Below are 20869 nucleotides of genomic sequence, written 5' to 3'. Positions count from 1 at the left end.
CCTGTGAAGAAACTTGAATCAATAGAATGCTGCATTAGAAAAAACAAATATCCCCTATTGAAAAAAAGAAGCATACTGTTGCCATATGAACCTATGGTTCTCATTACAAACGTACCAAAATGGAGCTTCCTTTTAAAAAAGACAAAATTCAAAACTTCACTCCTATTCTACTCTCTGTAGGTTCGTGCAGAATTGGGGACTTCAACAGTTAGTTTATATATATATAAAGTAGCCTCAATAGCCCAGGGAACCTTTAATTAGGACTCCACTGAATTGGCCAACATCATAGGCACCTACTACTTTCCGAAAAACCTCACAGATGCCAAAAAACTCCCTATCTAGGGGAGAAAAAGACACCGTGAACAAAAAACGGAAAATAGAGTATTTTAATCTATTGTTGTAATGTCCATCTTAATGCACAACACTGCAGAGAATATTGAATGGAAGAACAAAACTTATATAGTTACTCTGTAAACCTTTTGAATTAAGTGAAATATCACCAGTTTTCTAAAACTGAAACAGTTATACAATAAACTTATCAGTTAGAGTTCATACTAACAAACAAAGAGTCACTTATCTTGAGCCTTAGATTTATATCTCTTATGTAGACAAAATGACCTGCTTCCACGTTGTCAGTAAACTGGTTCTATATTTTCAATCACGCACTCTTCCGGCTACAGAGTAGAAATTTTTCAAAGTGGGTAATGCTGAAAAAGCATTACTTCCATATTTCACTAATTTTCCCGACAGCAAGGGACCCACTGTTTCGCAATCTTCATCAGGAGAATGTCGAAAAACAAAAAAATTGTTCTCGTTCAATCCATCGCGAACACCAGTTCAGAAAATGGCGAATGTTGATAAAGGACGCCAACAGTTTAGCTCCACCCTCTGGGAGGTATTTGCTATAGTATCCAATCATCAATTAGATCCCACTAGGTGGTATTCTCTATTTGTATCCAATCCGCAAGACGGATGACTCAATTATAACTGACATACCATTACTCTCAGAGAACTTAAAGAGAAAGTGTCCAAAGAATACGCAAAAAATCTTTGAGAATCTACAAACATGTTCCAAAAAGAGTATTCAACATATATTCACAAAACGTAGATTCATAATGAAATCCATATCTTCCGAATATGTGGTCCTTTGTAACTTCCCATTATATCAAAAAGACGCATTCTCTATTAAAAAAATGCTTCCCATTCCATTGGTCCATTTAACCCTTTCGGGTAGATGGTTTGTAGATGATAAATCCATTTTTGTTCTTTTTGGTGTAAAATGCGTGAAATATTACCTCTTCTGTGGTTATTTATAAGTTGCTCTATTACTATACATCGCAATTGACTAAATACATGATTATTCTCTATACAATGTTTAGCCAAAGGCATATGAACTTTTCTGGACTGTATAGCATGTTTATGTTCTGAAAGTCTCACTTTGAACATTCGTTTCGTCTGTCCTATATACCGCAATCCACATGGGCATGTGATCATGTAAATCACTGCTTTTGATATACAGGAAGTCTCTCCTTTCAAATAAAACCAATCTTGTTTTACCTGATCCCAAAATTTGTTGGTTTCTTCCATCACTGCACACATGACACATGTCCCACATTTATTATGACCCAGCGTTACTGCTCTATTGTGATGAATACCTGTTCTTACATCGGGATGACATAACATCTCAGATAAATTAGCTCGTCTGGAATATGATATCATACATTTCTGTCTAGCAAATACTTCATGGGTAGATAATATTTTCCAATTTTTATATATAATATTAGCAACCCTAGGTGCCATTGATGTATATTGCATGATGCAGACAGTTTTTTGGTCTTCCATTGCTTGGTTGTTTTGGAGTTTAGTTCCCAACAAATATTCACGATGATTATAAAGAGCTCTTTTAAATGCATGTTTCACAATTTTAGTAGGGTACCCTCTTTCGGTTAACTTGTCTTTCAATCGAACGGCAGAATGTTTATATTTCTGTGGAGTATCACAAATGCGTCTATAACGTAAAAACTGTGCAAATGGAAGGTTATTCCTAATATGTATAGGATGCATGCTGTCGTAAGACAGCAATGAGTTCCGATCTGTGGGCTTTGTGAAAACATCAGTTTCAAGTTTGTCTCTATATTTAGTAATCTTAACATCTAGAAAACTGATTTCATGCAAATGAACTGTATGTTGGAATTTAATAGTTGAATGGCATACATTCAGATCTATAAGGAATAAATCTAACATTTCCAGTGTTGATTCCCAAATTATAAAAATATCATCAATAAACCTCCACCAGCATTTAGCATGCTGGTATCGGGGAAGCTTGTAAATGACATTTTCTTCTAAATGTGCCATGAATAGATTGGCGACTGTGGGGGCAAAAGCAGCTCCCATCGCAATTCCAGACAGTTGTAAAAAAATTTCGCCATTAAACAAAAAATGATTATTGAACAAAGACAGCTTCAACAGTTTCAATAGGAGCTCAGTAGGAACCGTTACCGGTTTAGGACGTTGTTCTAAGACTTGTTCCATAACACTTAATGCCTCACATTGGGGTATCGCAGTATATAGGGATTGAACATCCAATGTAACTAAAAATCCTGTATCTGTTTGGAAAGGTAAAGCTTCTAGCTTTTTCAGAAAATGAGTCGTATCTTTAATGTATGACTTGGTGTTAACAACAAGTGGTGCCAAAAAACCATCAATATATTTGCATGATCTTTCCAATAATGAGTCACGGGCAGACACTATCGGTCTGCCCGGAGGTTCTCCATTGACGTCACTGGAAAAAGGCCGATTGGTAGGAAAGAATGTCACAGAGAAATCCAGTACAAAGCACCACCTGTAATGAAAACATAGTTATGGAAAAAAAAATTTCAAAAAAACGCAGTGCACTATTTTAAACCCCTAGGTTCCAGGGATTTGAGGCGAAAGATGCAGCATTGTTCCTGCTGGAGTAAAAATCTATCTCTGTCTTTGCCTCGATTGTTTATCTATGCTTCAAAGTGTCCCTGCAGCAAACTATACATTCGGAAAACCACCCACCGGCTTTCATTTGGGCTAGGTGAAGATAAATCTTGTATTGTCAGCAATAAATTTTGGGGCTTCTTTAGTGGCATATTGCCAGCAGTTCCAGCATAATTTCAATTCTTTTAAATGTTGGATAATCACCCATGTCAATCAAATGTTTGAGGCGGAGACAGAGATACCTAACAGGAGTACATTTACTCACATTGAGCAGAAACATTCCCAAGAGTGTTAAATGCTGCAGTGTATGTAGTTTAGTATTTTAAGATTACATCATTTTTGGAAAGGGGGGAAAAAAAGGTGCAGATATCTGTGAGTGCTTTCTCTTTAGGCAAGTCCCAGTACACATATACTTTCCCTTTGAGAATTGATTCAAAGTCTGTGGGCAAGTGCCAACAGATTTTCAAATACTCAAACTTTAAAACAAAATTAAAAAATTAACTACTATTCTTTTGAAAGAGTATTGTGAAGCTCGATTTTGAATGGTTATATTTTCACGCAATCTGCTAGCCTTTTTTATCATTATTTTAGTATATTTTTAGCTATAACCAAACATTTTTGAACTAATGGAGAGAGAATGCTTTGTTCTTTTTAGAGCTGGAAGTCTCAGGGGGGCATAAAAATGTCAGTCAAATGAACTGAAGTAACTCCTGTAGAGTGTTCTCTCCAGGAAAAGTATGGGAGCACAGATTTGGGGATATAGAAACCTAAAGTGTCTTGAATGCAAACATAATTTTTGGTAGATCTCAAGGCAGGCATAGTCACCAGCTGGAACTGTGAAATTATTCTGTAGAACTATACAGACTTCTTTTTCAGGAAAATGTGTTTTTTCTGCACATATTTTTTAACCCGGTTATTTATTTGCCCATCAAGGTCTTACTCAGTGTAGACATTCAACTCCAGTAGCCCTCCTGAGAGTTATGAGCCTTATTATGCAAATTATGAGAAGGGTTCCTCCTCCCCTCCCCCCAACTATTTTCCTATTTTCTTTTAACATGGTCTTTGCAGTGACAGTCACCTGGCCAAGAAGCATGGATCTCGACTCTCAAAGTCCAGTACAAGTTTGCTCAGATATTGGTCAGTAGCTGTGGCTGTAGAGAAATAGCCAGGCACACACTCCTGGGGACTGCATTCCAACCCATTCAAAAATGTGTTTCTGTGCTTTTTCCACAGTAGAGGCACTGGGACACTTGTGTAGCTATTTTGTAGTCTAAACACTATGTCTGAAAAGAGGCAAAGTGAGCTTTAGATAGCATACCAATAGAATATTATCTGGAGATCAAGCATAGGCAATCTTCAAGGCTTATATTTACAACGTAACTTTTACCAATACTTTAGTTTATTGTACTGCTGTTTCAAACAATTCTGTGTATTAAGAGTGGAATTTGTTTTTGTTTTATGGTTTAAAACATCAGATAATGGATTATGAATCTGTGAAATATGAATCTCTTTAGCACCAGCATCAATAGATTCTGAATCTTAACTCCATTGGCTTCCCAAAAATAGGTACATTTTAGTAGCAGTGTAGATAACAGGGTTAGGTTAAACAGGATGAAGATGATGACATTTTTCAAAAACGTAAGTCTTCATTTTAAATTACAATGCAAGTGCTTTATCCTGAGATTGAGTATTGTGGCAAAAGCTAAACTAGATTTTTTTTTTTTTTTTAAATGAGCGCCCAAATACAACCTCTTTCAACCTCCTTTTCTTCAGCATTAACAAGACTGCTTTAGCCACCCCAGCCCACTCTAAGTAATTAAATCAATCCTTTGTACTTACCGTATTCTCCTCTAGTGACGGTACCAGATCTGATTATATGCTTCATGCATATTCAAAGTAAGGCACTGACAGCTCTTTAATGAGCTCTTACTTAATCAGTATGAACAATGTTCATCTTGTTCTTTTTTTTTTCCTCTCCATACATTAGTGCAGCGAACAGTAGGGGAAAAATGAAACATCGAGCATTCATTTGAAAAAATATATTGTACTTTGAAAAGTGTCTAAGCTGCAGAAGTTGCATTCTGCCCTTTAAAAGTCTGATGGACAAATTGGATTACTAGTATTGGATTAAATAACAAATGGTTAGAGGAGAAATGAGAAAAGCTAGCTGTGATCAGTGGCTTTAATATTTTTTGTTTCTTATAAAGCTGACACGGTCTTTAGCCAGTTATTAAAGTCAGGATTAATTTGTAATTGTTCAACTTGCTGTCTTTAAAAGCTTTTTTTTCCCCTGTTAAAAATTTTAAAACAATAAAATGTGTTATAGAAAAAGTAGCTTTTACTTTATTGTGCCTTTGTTAGATTGCCATCATATTGAACAACAGAAGATAAGTAGTTTTAAATACACAGGATCGATATGGCCTTAAACAGTTTTTGTTCCATTTAAATCTGGTGTGGTAGTGTTTGTCTGGAGGGAAACTTGGATTCTATTATCATTCTGAATTTGCAAACGTTTCTTAGAATTAACATTTTTCTAACTTGCCATAAGAGTCATTGTATCATGAGTTTCCAGTATATTCAGAATAACTTCGTTACAGAGTAAGCATATGTATTTAAAAAGTATGTGTTTTTATTTTTATTGCAATTGATCATAAACAAATAATATTTGTATACAAATGTATTGGTTTTTCTAAGTGTCACCTGCCTCTCATTGTAGTTATTGAAGTGCTAATTCCAAACCACATTAACATTAAAGTTCTGTTTGAAAATAGTCATTTTAAATTAAACTTTCAGCATTTTAATTTGTTAATATGTTTGGGGCAGTAGACATTATAGGCACTGCCTTTAAAAGCCCTTTTTGAATTGCATGTGTCCTAAAAATCTCCATCTATTAATATTGTACCCATGTGTCATTTCATGGATCTAAAAATGCCTTCCCCAGGATACAGTTGGCCATTTTCCAAATTGCATGCTTTTTCTTTTTGCTGTTTCTTCTTTTGTTGCTGCTTAGGGATTTCTGTCTATCACATCCCGTCTCACATGACCAGTGTCAGGGCATCACATGACTGAAAGTGAATACAAATACTCCCAACCCTAAAAGGCAGATTAAAACTACTGTAAAACAATAAAACCTTTGTTTGGTATTTTAACAAATACAAGTCTCTCTAAATTGCATTAAAATTTCAGTTTACAAACATTTTCCAAAACAGATGCACCTGTGTAGCCAGTTCTTTGACAGTATAGTACTAGTTTTTTAAATAGTCATATTCTTGGATATAATCATACTGAGAAGAGATTTATGAGGAAAAAGAGAAGTTCAGATTTGTATTCCATTTCACAAATTTTGTTGTAGGTAGAAATTGAAAATCCTGTAAAAGGTAAAATGAGATTGAGAAAAGGAGTATTTTCATGATCTAAGATTATAAATTTCTATTAATTTAATTCCAGCATTTATATTTCACTTAACCATAGCACAACATTTTGAAAACAGCTTCCTAAAGCAAACATCATTCCTAGGCAACCATCTGTTTGTTTGATATAGAGAGCTCTTGTTTCTTTCTTTCTTTCTTTCTGTCTCTCTCTCTTATTAAGTATTGGCAAAACATTATACACATAGCCTTATGTCTCTTTTTCTTGGGAATGCTGAGACAAAAAAGGCATTGGAAATATAGCAGTATCTCTAAATATGACTGGGAAATGTATGTGAGCATATGCCACTTGGGTTGTAAATGTAGCAATACAGAAGTTATTTCATGCTTTTGAACAAGAGCTCAAGGGGTCATCTGATGTGTCATCAGTATCGTAAACAGAAAATATTCTTTTGCGAGTAGGAGCCCGCTGCCTTGAGGTTGTTAAAGCTGATGCTCAGCATGTTAAACTTACAATTTATAAGGTCTTGTATACTAAAACCTTTTGTTTTGGGGATTCAGTTTTGAAAAATAATATCAGGATATTGTTAAAGGTGGAAGCTGTAGCACCGTACCTGGATTTCCTGTGATGATCTTTTTGTAATGATTTTCTTAATGTGTATGTGTTTTGGTTTTAATCATGATCATATGTCGTTACAGTATGTTCCTCTTTAAAACATAAGAATTAAGCCCCTGGAGGGGATTTAAGTATTGGAACAATTTACTGTATTTAAAACAATTGATAGATATGTTAAGGGGTACTAAAACCGTACATGTTTCAGCTGTATGAGTTTGACAGGGCTAGGCATACAAGTATTTAAACATAGATGAATTATAATTTTCTCCTGGTAGTTTGGAACTTGGTATTTTCATGCCGAATAAAATTGATTTTGTATTTTTGAAAATTGCCATATCCTGTTAACTAGATTCTTTTTCCATTTTAACAACCTGACTTGATGACCCCCAAATCCTCTTATGTTACAGGGCGAAACAGTGAGGAGGAGGAAGCCATGATGCAAGAATGGTTCATGTTAGTTAATAAGAAAAATGCCTTAATCAGAAGAATGAACCAGCTTTCACTTCTGTAAGTATTGATATCTTTTTCAAATATTGGGTAAAATAACATTGTAGTCACGTTAGTCCACTTGAATGTATGGAAATAGAGACCAATAAACAAAGATTAAGAGGTCTTTCTATTAAAGTGCAGTAAGGTTTTGCACTTACTGCATGTTAACAGCTAAAATTAAGGTACAGCAAGTGCAAAAGAAGTCCTGTTGCGAGTGTGTCTAGCAATTCCCCCTGCTGTTTTTGCACAGACAAATTCCACCCTGCCACGTGTAAATTTCAAGTGCAATGAGTGTGGAGGCATCTATGCCACCTCTTGAGATTGCATTAAATACACCCATGCTAAATGCACATTTGAAAGTGTGTTTTGCATACCATGTGCTAACTGCAATATGCAGTTAGTGCCCAGCTTCTGACCACACACACACTATCCTGTGCTAGGAAACATGAGTTTTTTACCACACTGACTATTTTAACCCATAGTAGCCATTAGCACACAGTATAACCTGCACTAAGTGTTTAGCAAAAAGCCCTCAAATTAATTTTATAATTTATGGGAAGAGGGGATTCCTTCCCTCCCAGGACATCATGTCATATGTTAAATCACTATTATCTAATGCTTGAATATTATAGCTACAGGAATTTGAAGATATACAATTGCACATTTAATGTTAGTAACCATGTAAAATTCCCTTTCATCCAGCTAAACCAATCTAGACCAATGGATTGTGTCCCCCTACCAGCAGATGTAGGTAGAGAAGCTGAACTGTTCCAATGACGACAACAGTATAATAGCTTGTACAGTCAGGACCCCTTTCCTTTAGCAAATGATGTGGGTTGGACTGGCAAAAGTAGAGCAGACCAAGAATTTGTACAGTCACAAAAAATATATTTATATTAAAACAAATAAGACATGATAAAATCAGAGACCCAGCATAGGGCTGCATTGGGGTAAGTCTGTAGAGAGAACATCAAATAAATGAAAACAATTAAATTAGTCACATAAAATAATAACATAAAAATAAATAACTAAGGGACCTTTTTACTAAATTATGGTAAAAAAAAGTGGCCTGTGGTACTGTGGAAGCATGAAATTGGGGCATGCTGGGCCATTTTTTACCGTGGCAGGGGAAAAAGCTTTTTTTTAATGGGGCAGTACATGGCCGTGTGGAAAAATTAAAAGTAGCGCATGGCTATTTACTGCCTGAGCCCTTACCTCTACCCGTTGACTTAGCAGTAAGGGCTCACACGCTACTCATGCCGTAATCATGCAGCACACACCAATGTGGCTGCACTGACGTTTACTGCTAGGAATGCCCCCACAGTAGAAAATCCCAGCGGTAGTACCAATTTGGCGAGCTACCCACACATTAGCCCTACCGCTGCTTAGTAAACGGGCCCCTAAGTTATTCATAAAACTGGCCTGAATTAACTAAATACATAGGAAATCAAAATACATAAAAGATAAAAATTTCATGGGCGCACTCAACTCAAGCCCGGATCGATTATATTTTAACGTCCAGGGGAGAATTTGGAAGGATACAACAGGCAGAAATAGGCCCTTATGTTATTTCAGACCATGCCTGGGTGAAGTTGGGTGGTCGGTGGGAGGTACCTTGCCCCGTGGGGGTCAATGGGTGTTTCCACTGGAATTGTACAAAGATTCGGGATTTCAAGACCGCCTTTTAACATGCTGGAAGGCATGCAAGGCCCACAATTGCGTTTCATGAGGCGGATCCGGTATTGTACTGGGAAGCTGCAAAGACGGTCTTGAGGGGAGAGATCATAAGTTACTCTCATTATGTGAGGAAGATGAGGGACAGAGAAATTCTGAGGCTAAGTTCGCAATTATGTAAGGCCCGGCGGTAGTGGTGGGGCCTGTCCATCGCGTGAACGACGCCAACAACTCCTTGATCTTCAGGCACCGATGAATTCTCTCATCCACCCAAGAGCCCTTAAATCGCAGGTGTATTATAGGTATCTATCTAATATAATAAAACGCACCGTGAACGTTCTGAAGACAACGTTCTGAAGTCACTCAAACACTTCCTGAAGGGTTCGTGGATTCATGGTGTGAAGCCACCCAGCCGTCTCTGCCCCGCCCTCGTGTCAAACGTCATGATGTCGAGGGCGGGGAAAAAAAACGGATCGCGAGGGCGGAAAAAAAAACAAACAAACTGATCGCACCAACGCACGGTGCGTTTTAGTATATTAGATTTACCTCCGTGGTGGCGGTTCCGGCAGCGCAGCATCAGGGAAGGAGGCGGCGCTCCCGACGTCTCTAGCCTTCCCTTCGATGTGTTCCGCCTTCTTCTGACGTCAAGGATGACGTCAGAAGAAGGCGGAACAAAGCGAAGGGAAGGCTAGACGTCGAGAGCGCCGCCTCCTTCCCTGACGCTGCGCTGCCGGAACCGCCACCACGGAGGTAAATTTAAAAAGAAAAACAAAAGAAAAGGGATGTTGGGGGGGAGAGAAGAAGGTGGGCAGTAAAGTTGAACAATGGGAGCAGGAGGGCAGGGGAGAAACGACAGCATGGATGCGAAGGGGGGGGCATGGATGCGAGGGGGGGGGGAAGAAGAGGGCGGGCCAGGCTGGGACATGGGAGAGAGAGGAGCATGGATGCAAGGGGGGGTCATGGAAGGAAGAGAGGGGAATTGCTGGAAAAGGAAGAATGGAGGGGGCAGGGGACAGAGGAGCATGGATGGGCATGGATTGGGAGGGCAGGCCTCAGGGAGAGAGGGAAATTGCTGGAAAGGGATGAATGGAGGGGGCAGGGGACAGAGGAGCATGGATGGGCATGGATTGGGAGGGCAGGGCTCAGGGAGAGAGGGGAATTGCTGGAAAGGGATGAATGGAGGGGGCAGGGGACAGAGGAGCATGGATGGGCATGGATTGGGAGGGCAGGGCTCAGGGAGAGAGGGGAATTGCTGGATAGGGATGAATGGAGGGGACAGATGGGCATGGATGGATATGGATTGCAGGGCAGGGCTCAGGGAGAGAGGGGATTTCCTGAATAGGGATGAATGGAGGGGCCAGGTGACAGAGGAGCATGGATGGGCATGGATTGGGAGGGCAGGCCTCAGGGAGAGAGGGAAATTGCTGGAAAGGGATGAATGGAGGGGGCAGGGGACAGAGGAGCATGGATGGGCATGGATTGAGAGGGCAGGGCTCAGGGAGAGAGGGGAATTGCTGGAAAGGGAAGAATGGAGGGGGCAGGGGACAGAGGAGCATGGATGGGCATGGATTGGGAGGGCAGGGCTCAGGGAGAGAGGGGAATTGCTGGATAGGGATGAATGGAGGGGACAGATGGGCATGGATGGATATGGATTGCAGGGCAGGGCTCAGGGAGAGAGGGGAATTGCTGAATAGGGATGAATGGAGGGGGCAGGTGACAGAGGAGCATGGATGGGCATGGATTGGGAGGGCAGGGCTCAGGGAGAGAGGGGAATTGCTGGAAAGGGATGAATGGAGGGGGCAGGGGACAGAGGAGCATGGATGGGCATGGATTGGGAGGGCAGGGCTCAGGGAGAGAGGGGAATTGCTGGATAGGGATGAATGGAGGGGACAGATGGGCATGGATGGATATGGATTGCAGGGCAGGGCTCAGGGAGAGAGGGGATTTCCTGAATAGGGATGAATGGAGGGGCCAGGTGACAGAGGAGCATGGATGGGCATGGATTGGGAGGGCAGGCCTCAGGGAGAGAGGGAAATTGCTGGAAAGGGATGAATGGAGGGGGCAGGGGACAGAGGAGCATGGATGGGCATGGATTGGGAGGGCAGGGCTCAGGGAGAGAGGGGAATTGCTGGAAAGGTAAGAATGGAGGGGGCAGGGGACAGAGGAGCATGGATGGGCATGGATTGGGAGGGCAGGGCTCAGGGAGAGAGGGGAATTGCTGGATAGGGATGAATGGAGGGGACAGATGGGCATGGATGGATATGGATTGCAGGGCTCAGGGAGAGGGGAATTGCTGAATAGGGATGAATGGAGGGGGCAGGTGACAGAGGAGCATGGATTGGGAGGGCAGGGCTCAGGGAGAGAGGGGAATTGCTGGAAAGGGATGAATGGAGGGGGCAGGGGACAGAGGAGCATGGATGGGCATGGATTGGGAGGGCAGGGCTCAGGGAGAGAGGGGAATTGCTGGATAGGGATGAATGGAGGGGACAGATGGGCATGGATGGATATGGATTGCAGGGCTCAGGGAGAGAGGGGAATTGCTGAATAGGGATGAATGGAGGGCGCAGGTGACAGAGGAGCATGGATGGGCATGGATTGGGAGGGCAGGGCTCAGGGAGAGAGGGGAATTGCTGGATAGGGATGAATGGAGGGGACAGATGGGCATGGATGGATATGGATTGCAGGGCAGGGCTCAGGGAGAGAGGGGAATTGCTGGATAGGGATGAATGGAGGGGGCAGGTGACAGAGGAGCATGGATGGGCATGGATTGGGAGGGCAGGGCTCAGGGAGAGAGGGGAATTGCTGGAAAAGGATGAATGGAGGGGACAGGGGACAGATGGGCATGGATGGATATGGATTGCAGGGCAGGGCTCAGGGAGAGAGGGGAATTGCTGGATAGGGATGAATGGAGGGGGCAGGTGACAGAGGAGCATGGATGGGCATGGATTGGGAGGGCAGGGCTCAGGGAGAGAGGGGAATTGCTGGAAAAGGATGAATGGAGGGGCAGGGGACAGATGGGCATGGATTGGGAGGGCAGGGCTCACACTCTCTCTCTCATATACAATGTCTTTCTGACTCTCACTCTCACATACTCTGTCTCACACTGTATCACATTCACTCTCTATGTGCCACACAGTCACTCACACACTCGCTTGGTCTCATACACTCACTCTCACAGAGAATCTGTGTCTCACACACACTCTCTCTCTCGCACACACACTCACACTCTCTCTCACACTGTGTCTCACATACACACTTGCACACACTCTCATTCTCACACACATATTCTCTCACAAACACACTCACACCCAGACTCACTCTCTCTGTCGCACACACACACACACTCTCTCTCACACTGTGTCTCACATACACACTTGCACACACTCTCATTCTCACACACATATTCTCTCACAAACACACTCACACCCAGACTCACTCTCTCTCTCTCACACACACACACACTCACACTTTCACTCTGTCTCTCACACAGTCACTCTCACATACACTCTCCCAAACATACACACTCCGAGGAAAACCTTGCTAGCGCCCGTTTCATTTGTGTCAGAAACGGGCCTTTTTTACTAGTATATTATATCGTCATGGCAATAAAACAGGGAGGTTGTTGGCCTGTTTGATTCATTTGAAAGGGGGCCCCCAAAAAGTCTTGACTGTCAGAGGGAAGGGGGGATTAGAGTCCATGCAGATGAGGCTATAAGTGATACTTTTTATAATTACTGTCGGCGACTTTATGCCTCGCCTCCAGAGGAGGGAGTCCCCGGATCTTTATATATGGAGAGTTTGACCTTGCCTTCAATTGATCAAGCTGATTGCAAGGTTTTAAACGAGCCTATACAAGAGGATGAGGTGGCTTTAGCTATTGCCCGTAGCCCTTCTGAAAGCCCCCGGGCCAGATGGCTTTAGGCAGAATTTTATAAGTTAATGGGGGGAGAGGTGGTACCATCCCTTACTGGCTTGTTCAATAAGATTATGGAGGTAGAGGCCATGCCAGCATCCTTGGATATGGCTCACATCATTGTTTTACCTAAGCCAGGATGGGACCCCACACTCCTGGAATCATATCGCCCAATTTCGCTTCTGAATTATGAAGCTAAGCTATTGGCAAAAATCATGGCTAATCGTTTGGCGCAAGTTTTGCCCAGTATTATTCATGAAGCGTAGGTGGGTTTTGTGCAAAGGCGATTAGTGGCTAAAAATATTCGCAAAATACTCACTACGTTAGAATATAGGCGTCAGAAAGAGATGCACTCCATTCTAATTAGTGTTGATGCAGAAAAAGCTTTTAATAGGGTGCATTGGGACTTTATTTTCGCGTCGCTGGAAACCTATGGGTTTACTGGGCACTTCATCTCAGTCATGAAGGTGCTGTACTCGTCGCCTAAGGCACGTGTGTTGGTGAATGGGCATATCTCCCAGGAATTTCCAGTGCTCAGGGGAACTAGGCAGGGGTGTCCTCTGTCGCCTCTCCTGTTTGTGTTGACATTGGATCCCCTTATTAGGGACATTATGGCGAATCCTGAGATTAGGGGTATTCAGGTGGGTTCTTGTTGTTTTAAAGTGGCAGCGTTTGCTGATGACCTTTTGGTTCATATAGCAAATCCGAAGTGGTCCCTTGCCGCCCTGCTGGAGTCCTTCCAAGAGTATGGGGACTATGCGGGATTTCGTATTAATTTTGACAAATCGGAGGCTCTGCCATCTTCACCGCAGCTCCAGAGAGTTGGGGAGGGGGGGGAGTTTCCATTAAAGTGTGGGGAGAAGTACTTAGGCATTCGTTTAGCGATGGATGTTTCGTCCCTGTACCGGCTCAATATTGGAATACTCATGGACAATACCAAAAGGCGTCTAGCGGCGTGGAAAGATCTTCCTCTGTCCCTGTTAGGGCGGGTGAACTTAATATAGATGGTTCAGTTTCCACGGTGGTTGTATGTTCTCCAATCGTTGCCGCTTAGGATTACAAAAAGAGACCTGAAGGGCCTGTATCGGCTTTTTAGCAGTTTTTGTTGGAGGGGGGAAAAACCAAAAATGCGCCTTTCAGTCCTGATGGGGGACTGGAGCGGGGGGGGGGGGCATGGGTCTCTCCAACTTACAACAATACTTACAACAGGCGTGCTTATTACATCACTTCGGGGACTGGTGTGGTCGGACGCGGATTTTTACACCTACAGAATTAGAAAGTGAATATTATGCACCCTATAGATTTTTTTCATTGCTCCACCTGTCTAAGGCACAAACGCCTCATCATTTGAAAGGAAGCATGCTATTAAGGCCGTTGCAGGAGGTGTGGTGCTTTCTAGTGAAGCAACTGGGAGCTAATCCGGCTGTGTTGGATCTACTCACTCTCAGGGGTAATGAGTTTTTTCAGCCGGGCATGGATAATCCGATTTTCGTTGAGTGGGAAAGGAGAGGTATTTATAATTTGGAACACGTTTTGGAAAGAGAGGGAGGGTTGATCCCCTTTGAAAGGTTGCAAGAACAAGTGGGACATCAGTGGGGTAACCGATTTGCCTATGTGCAACTTAAACATTACGTTTCAGCCTTGGATAAGACGCAGTTTGTGATGCATTTAGGTGCTCAGCTCCGGGAGTTTTTTCAAGGGTTGAGATTTGGAGACCTGTCGGTTTCGAGTCTTCGCAAGGTCCTGATGAGGGATATCCCAGAAAGAGACTTTTCTTGGTTGAGGGCTAGTTGGTAAGAGGATCTGGGGGTGTCGTGGGATTGGGATTTCGCTGCTACATTACGGGGGATCCTTTCGCGTGCCTATTGGACTAAAGTTAATATTGCGCACGTGGTGGGCAATGGGGAGTCGGGCTGCCCTAAGTTTAATCATTAGAGACATACTTATTTTCATGTGTTTTGGCTCTGCCCTTTAATCAAACCCTTCTGGGGGAGGATTAAGGGTTTTGTTAGCGCATTTGCTGGTCTGCCACCTTCAAGGAACAGTGGAGCAATTTTTATTAGATAAGCCAGGTGCATTTCATCCCCTGGGTAAATATAGCATCCTGCTGTGTCACAAGTTTAGTTTGGTGGCCAAAAAAGTAATCTTGCAATATTGGACATCAGCAGACTCCCCGGCATTTTGGCACTGGCAGAATCAGGTTCATCTTCTGGCCACCTGGGAGGCCAAGGAGGCTCGTGTGTCCCATAAACATAAACAATTTTTTTTTAAGCTTTGGAATCCCTACTTGCAGCAGTTGAGTCCACTGGGACGAAGTCTCCTTATTAATAATTTATAAAGTTAGAAAATGATAGTTACAGCTCTTCCGAGTCGCTCATTGTAGTAGGAGGTGTGCTTGTCTGACATTGCTGTCTGGATGTCTCAACGCCACCTGAAATTAAATATGACCAAAACCGAGCTTCTCATTTTCCCCCCCAAACCCACCTCCCCGCTCCCCCCGTTTTCTATTTCTGTTGATGGCTCTCTCATTCTCCCTGTCTCCTCAGCTCGAAACCTTGGGAGATGAGAGTGGAGAGGTAATGGGGGGCAGCAGAATGGATGCATTTAAAGGTAAGTAATAGAAGTTTGAACTGTATACGGAAGCGGACAGAGAGCCAGTGAAGTGACTTGAGGAGTGGGCTAGTGTGGCTATAACGACTTTGGCGGAAAATAAGCCATGCTGCAGAATTTTGGACAGACTGGAGAGGAGAGAGATGACTGAGCGGAAGACCAGTAAGAAGTAAATTGCAATAATCCAAGCGAGAGGTGACAAGGGTGTGGATAAGGGTTTTGGCAGCGTATTCAGAAAGGAAGGGGCGAATTTTACTAATGTTGTAGATAAAGAAACGACAGGTTTTGGCGATCTGTTGAATATGTGCAGAGAAGAAGAGAGAGGAATCAAAGATGACACCAAGGTTACGAGCCGAGGATACAGGGAGGATGTGAGAGCCATTAACAGAGATAGAGAATGGGGGAAGAGGGGAGGTGGGTTTAGGGGGGAAAATGAGAAGTTCAGTTTTAGTCATGTTTAGCTCCAAATGGCGAAGAGACATCCAAGCAGCAATGTCAGATAAGCAGGATGAAATTTTGTCCTGAATTAAGGTTGAGATTTCAGGGGTGGAGATGTAGATCTGAGAATCGTCGCGTAAAGATGGTACAAAGCCGTGGGACAAAATCAGGGTACCAAGGGAAGAGGTATAGATGGAGAAGAGGAGGGGTCCAAGGACAGAACCCTGAGGCACACCAACTGTAAGCGGGTTAGAGGTTGAAGAGGAACCGCCAGAGTGAACACTGAAAGTGCGAAGTGAGAGGTACGAGGAGAACCAGGAGAAAACAGGTCCCTGGAATCCAATTGAGGAGAGCGTATCTAGGAGTATGGTGTGGTCACCAGTGTTGAAAGCAGCAGATAGGTCAAGAAGGATAAGGATAGAATAGAGACCTCTGGATTTAGCCAGTAGTAGGTCATTAGAGACTTTGGTAAGAGCAGTTTCAGTAGAGTGAAGAGGGCGGAAACCAGAGTGGAGTGGGTCAAGAATAGGTTGAGAAGAAAGAAAGTCAAGACAACGGCGGTGAACGACGCGTTCAAGTAATTTGGAGAGGAAAGGGAGATGGGGCAATAGTTGGAGGGACAGGTAGGGTCAAGTGAGGGTTTTTTAAGGAGTGGAGTGACAACAGCATGTTTGAAGGCCGTATGTATGCCAGTTTGGTAAAGCAGGACAGGCAGCACGGCTGCAAATATCACTGCAGGAAAGTTTCTGCTGGCGGAGCTAGGAGACCTCCACCAAACCTGGTATGTGGGGTTATGGTGGAGGTCGAGAGCGGCGGGGATGCTGGGCAAAATGTGCCCCCCCACACACACACTTTGTGCTCAGGCCCCCTCCCAAATTGAGGTCTGGCTAAGCCTTTGGTTTCACCTACTACCAAGCATGTGTAGGATTTGGTAAACAGTTGTTATTGTGTAGCACTCCACTGAAAGAATTGAGGGGGTGCCCCCTTAATCCCACAATAGTTTTTGTTCCCTGTCCCCCAAATACCAAACCAGGAAGGGAAACCATGACTGCGTCAGGATAACAACCAGTTATGTTTCTAAGGTCAGAAAGGTAACTGGTTATGTGTCGACACACACCATTATACTTCCATTGCACAACATAACAATTTATGTGCCAGTGCTTAACCGGTTATATGCTGGCTTTGTACCTGCTGATATTATGTACATTTTTTTTTAATTGATGTTATGTGCAGCATAAACATCCATTTCTCCTGTATTTTAGAACAGGTTCTATGTTTGAAAATTCTGTTTTAAAATACCGGTGAAACTTAAGATGCACTGGCCTGCATCTCAAGTCCTACTTCTATAAGCTGTCTAAATTGGGGCTGTTTGTTTTTAATTTCATGTCTCGGTTTTGAGAAATTTGGTGGATATTCTTTCTATGGAGTACTTTTGCTAAGGTGCGCTAACAGATTTAACATGCACTAACAAATTAAACTACATTAAGGGGCCCTTTTACTAAACCACGTAAGCATCTATGCGTGCCAAAATGGAGTTACCCCCCAACTACCGCGTGGCTCTCATGGTAATTTTATTTTTGGCGTGCGTCCGATACACACATCTGAAAAATATTTTTTATTTTTGGGTGGGGGTAACAGACACGCCAAGTGGCATTTGGAATGCATAGGTCATTACCGCCCGGATTCTTTACCACTAGGTCAATGGCTGGCAGTAAGGTCTCAAACCCAAATTGGATGCACAGCAATTTTGATTTTGCTGCACATCCATTTTCAGCCAAAAAAAAGGTATTTTTTGTAGGTGCGCTAAAAGTGTCATGCAGCCCCATGGGCTGTGCGGCATTTAGAGCGTGCTAAATCCATTAGTGAACCTTAGTAAAAGGACCCTTATGTGACTATTTTATATTTGGATGTAAATTTTGGGATTCATTTTTGTCTATAATAAGAGCAATCTGATTTACTTTCTTTAGGGTCCTTTTACTAAGGCGCACTAATAAATGTAGCATGCGCTAATGATTAGTGTGCACTAAATGTATGAGTGGGCTCTCATCACTTCCAGTCAATGGGTTCTGGAAGTATGCCCTGGAATTTGCCAAACCTGTTTCTAATGTCTTTATGGCATTCCCACGTGGTTCCACATTCAAAAGAGGGCATGAAGGGTATCCTGCAGCACTTAGAGGCTGTGGAGCTAGTTCCCTCCCAGGAGCAGGGTCCAGGTTGCTACTCTATTGACTTGTGGTCCCCAAGAAGGTTGGTTCCTTCTTTCACATGCTGGACTTGAAGGAGGTCAACATCTCCCTCTGAGTACCACAGTTTCATATGTGGACTCTTTGGTCAGTGATCGCCTTGGTCAGGCAGGCAAGATTCTCTCTTTCACGGATCTTTCAGAGGTATACCTCCATATAGTGATCAGGTCTTCTCACAGGCGCTTCTTGATGTTCTGCATCTTCAATACGCACTTTCAGTTCAGGGCATTGCCCTATTGCCTGGCTACTGCACCACACACCTTTTTCAAGGCATGAGTCATGCATTTTGTGTACAGCCTTTCTGTTTTACAACCAAAGTGTTTTGCATATTATAGTCAGGTACTTCTCTGTTCCTAGTGGGCTCTCTATCTAATTAGGTCATGGTGCTGCTAGTGGTAGCACATCCTTTACAAGCAAAGGATCTGGGTGCATCCCTGTTTGGATGAATGGTTAATTCGAACCAATTCAGCAGCAGAATACAGGGAAGCAGCAGTGACTGCCTTAGCTGGGTGGTAAATTACACCAAGAGTCAGCTTAACTCCCTGTCAAAACCTGGAGTATCTGTATGCTTTGATACCAAATAGAGGATCCATGTTCCTGCTGATGGAGTGAATGTGTATACTGCAGCTCCAGAAGAGGGCTCTCTACTCAGGTGGCCCCTTGGGCATGGGATTACCTCTAGCTTCTTGGGTCAATGGCGGTGATCTTTGAGGTGGTGTCATGGGCAGGAACCCACATGTGGCCTCTTCAGAGGGCATTGCTATCATGCTGAGCCCTTCATTCTCAAGAGTTCAGTGCTCACTTCCCCTCCCTTGAACTCTCTGCAGGACTCTGACTTGATAGTGACCACCAGTGTGACCCTGATGGGTTGGGGAGCTCATCACCTTGACTGGCTCACCCAGGAGCAGTGATCACGGTCAGAAGCATCAGGGTCCATCAACTTCCTGGAGAGAAGGGTAAGGGGGAAAGCAATCCAGGTGATATCCAATAATGTCACTGTGGTGGCTTACATCAACAGACAAGGAGGAACCAGAAGTGCAGTGATGGGTCGGGAAGCCGGCTGCTTGTGCAGCTGAGCATGGATTCACCTCTCTGTGATTTCGGCAGTATACATTGCACGGATGGAGACTGTGCAAGCATATTTCTCAGTAGACATGTCTTAGATCCAAGGGAATAGGAACTGAGTCCCCTTGTCTTCCAGCGCCTGGTGGACCAATGGAGCCCACTGTTTTGTGACTTGATGGTATCATGTTGAAATTGAAGTGCTCTCTATTCTTCAGTCGCAGAAGAGAGTTTGGCTTAGCCGGTCTCAATGCCCTAGTACAGCCCTGGCCGCCTATTTGTGTATTTCTACCCTGCAGGGTCCTCCAGAGAATGGCCAAGCATCCAGAGTAAAGCATATTTGGCCTCCTTTCAGGGCTGTTTTGCTACAATGGATCTCAGTCTGGTTCTCAATATCCTGATGGGGCCTCAAAGCCATTAAGGCAGTTTTTTCTAGTCTCCATTTGTTCAGCCAGGAGAGTCTCTATATTGCAAGCTCTGTCCTGTAGGGATCGTTACTTGTTCTTTGAGATAAGACTGTCTCACTTCATATGGTTTTGTCATGGCATTTCTTTCCTTAATGCTTTTTTTATTTTTAAAATGTGCATTGCTTTGATTCACCTGTTAAAAAAAGTGATTCAGCAAATTTTAATAAGCATAAACGTTCCTGCAGAAAGTGCTTTCTCCCTTTCATTTAAGTCAAGTAGTGTCGCTTCTATTCTTAATGGAATGGAGAGACTCAGATGCTATGCAGATGCTTCACAAATTGGATGTCTGCAGGATGCTGTTGCAGTACCTAGAAAAAAAAGTTTCTGGCAGTTTGGCAGACTCTTCTTTATGTTTCAGAATCTGTGTAAAGGGGAGGTAGCACCTAAATCCTCCATAGCTCAGTGGATCAAGGTTTCAAGTAATCTTACATCCTTTGTCAGAAAGCAGTGCCAGCTGGGTTGCATGCACATTCTATGCGAACCCAGGCAATCTCCTGAAGATGTTTGGAGGGGGGAAGTGACTTAGTGGTTGATAGGTTCCTATGTGCTGATCTGGCCAGAGGTGACACTGCCTTTGGCAGAGCAGTGCTTCATAGGGGCCTTGTCTTCCCCTCACCCAGTGGCCTATTGCTTTTGTGTATCCTTTTAGTTTGGACTAGTCTAACAGGATGAAAAGGAAGGTGAATTTTATTCAAATCTGTTTTAAAGTCCTTTCCTTGAATTCTGTTAGACCAAGGCCCAACCTGGAAGACTACTGCACTGGGGAACTTTCTCTGGGCTCTGCCTGCTCTCTTACTTGGTTGTAAATTGTTCTTAATTGCAGGGTTTATTTGTGCATTCTGCAGTAGTTCGTTTATTAATCTTGATATGCAGTATATCAATATATCTATACAGTTTACAGTAAACTAAAATAATTTTAAAATACAAAAAAAGATCATAGATCCAGATATGAAGGAGGAGTACAGAAAATTAAATCTACTATTATCTCAGTGCTCTGCAGCCCAGCGTACTGCTGTCTCTTA

At 43.0% G+C, this 20869-nt stretch overlaps 1 protein-coding gene across 1 annotated transcript in view; it reads left to right on the top strand.

The window, feature by feature from the left end:
- Nucleotides 1–20869, top strand: part of EHBP1 (EH domain binding protein 1) — a 763964-nt gene that overhangs the window by 691423 nt on the left and 51672 nt on the right. Inside the window, 1 exon segment of the mRNA XM_030196160.1 lies at nt 7359–7458. Coding sequence (XP_030052020.1) covers nt 7359–7458 — 100 coding nt within the window.

This window comes from Microcaecilia unicolor, chromosome 3, assembly GCF_901765095.1.
Source record: "Microcaecilia unicolor chromosome 3, aMicUni1.1, whole genome shotgun sequence".
NCBI classification, from domain to species: domain Eukaryota; kingdom Metazoa; phylum Chordata; class Amphibia; order Gymnophiona; family Siphonopidae; genus Microcaecilia; species Microcaecilia unicolor.
This window is presented reverse-complemented; position numbering and strand designations above follow the sequence as displayed.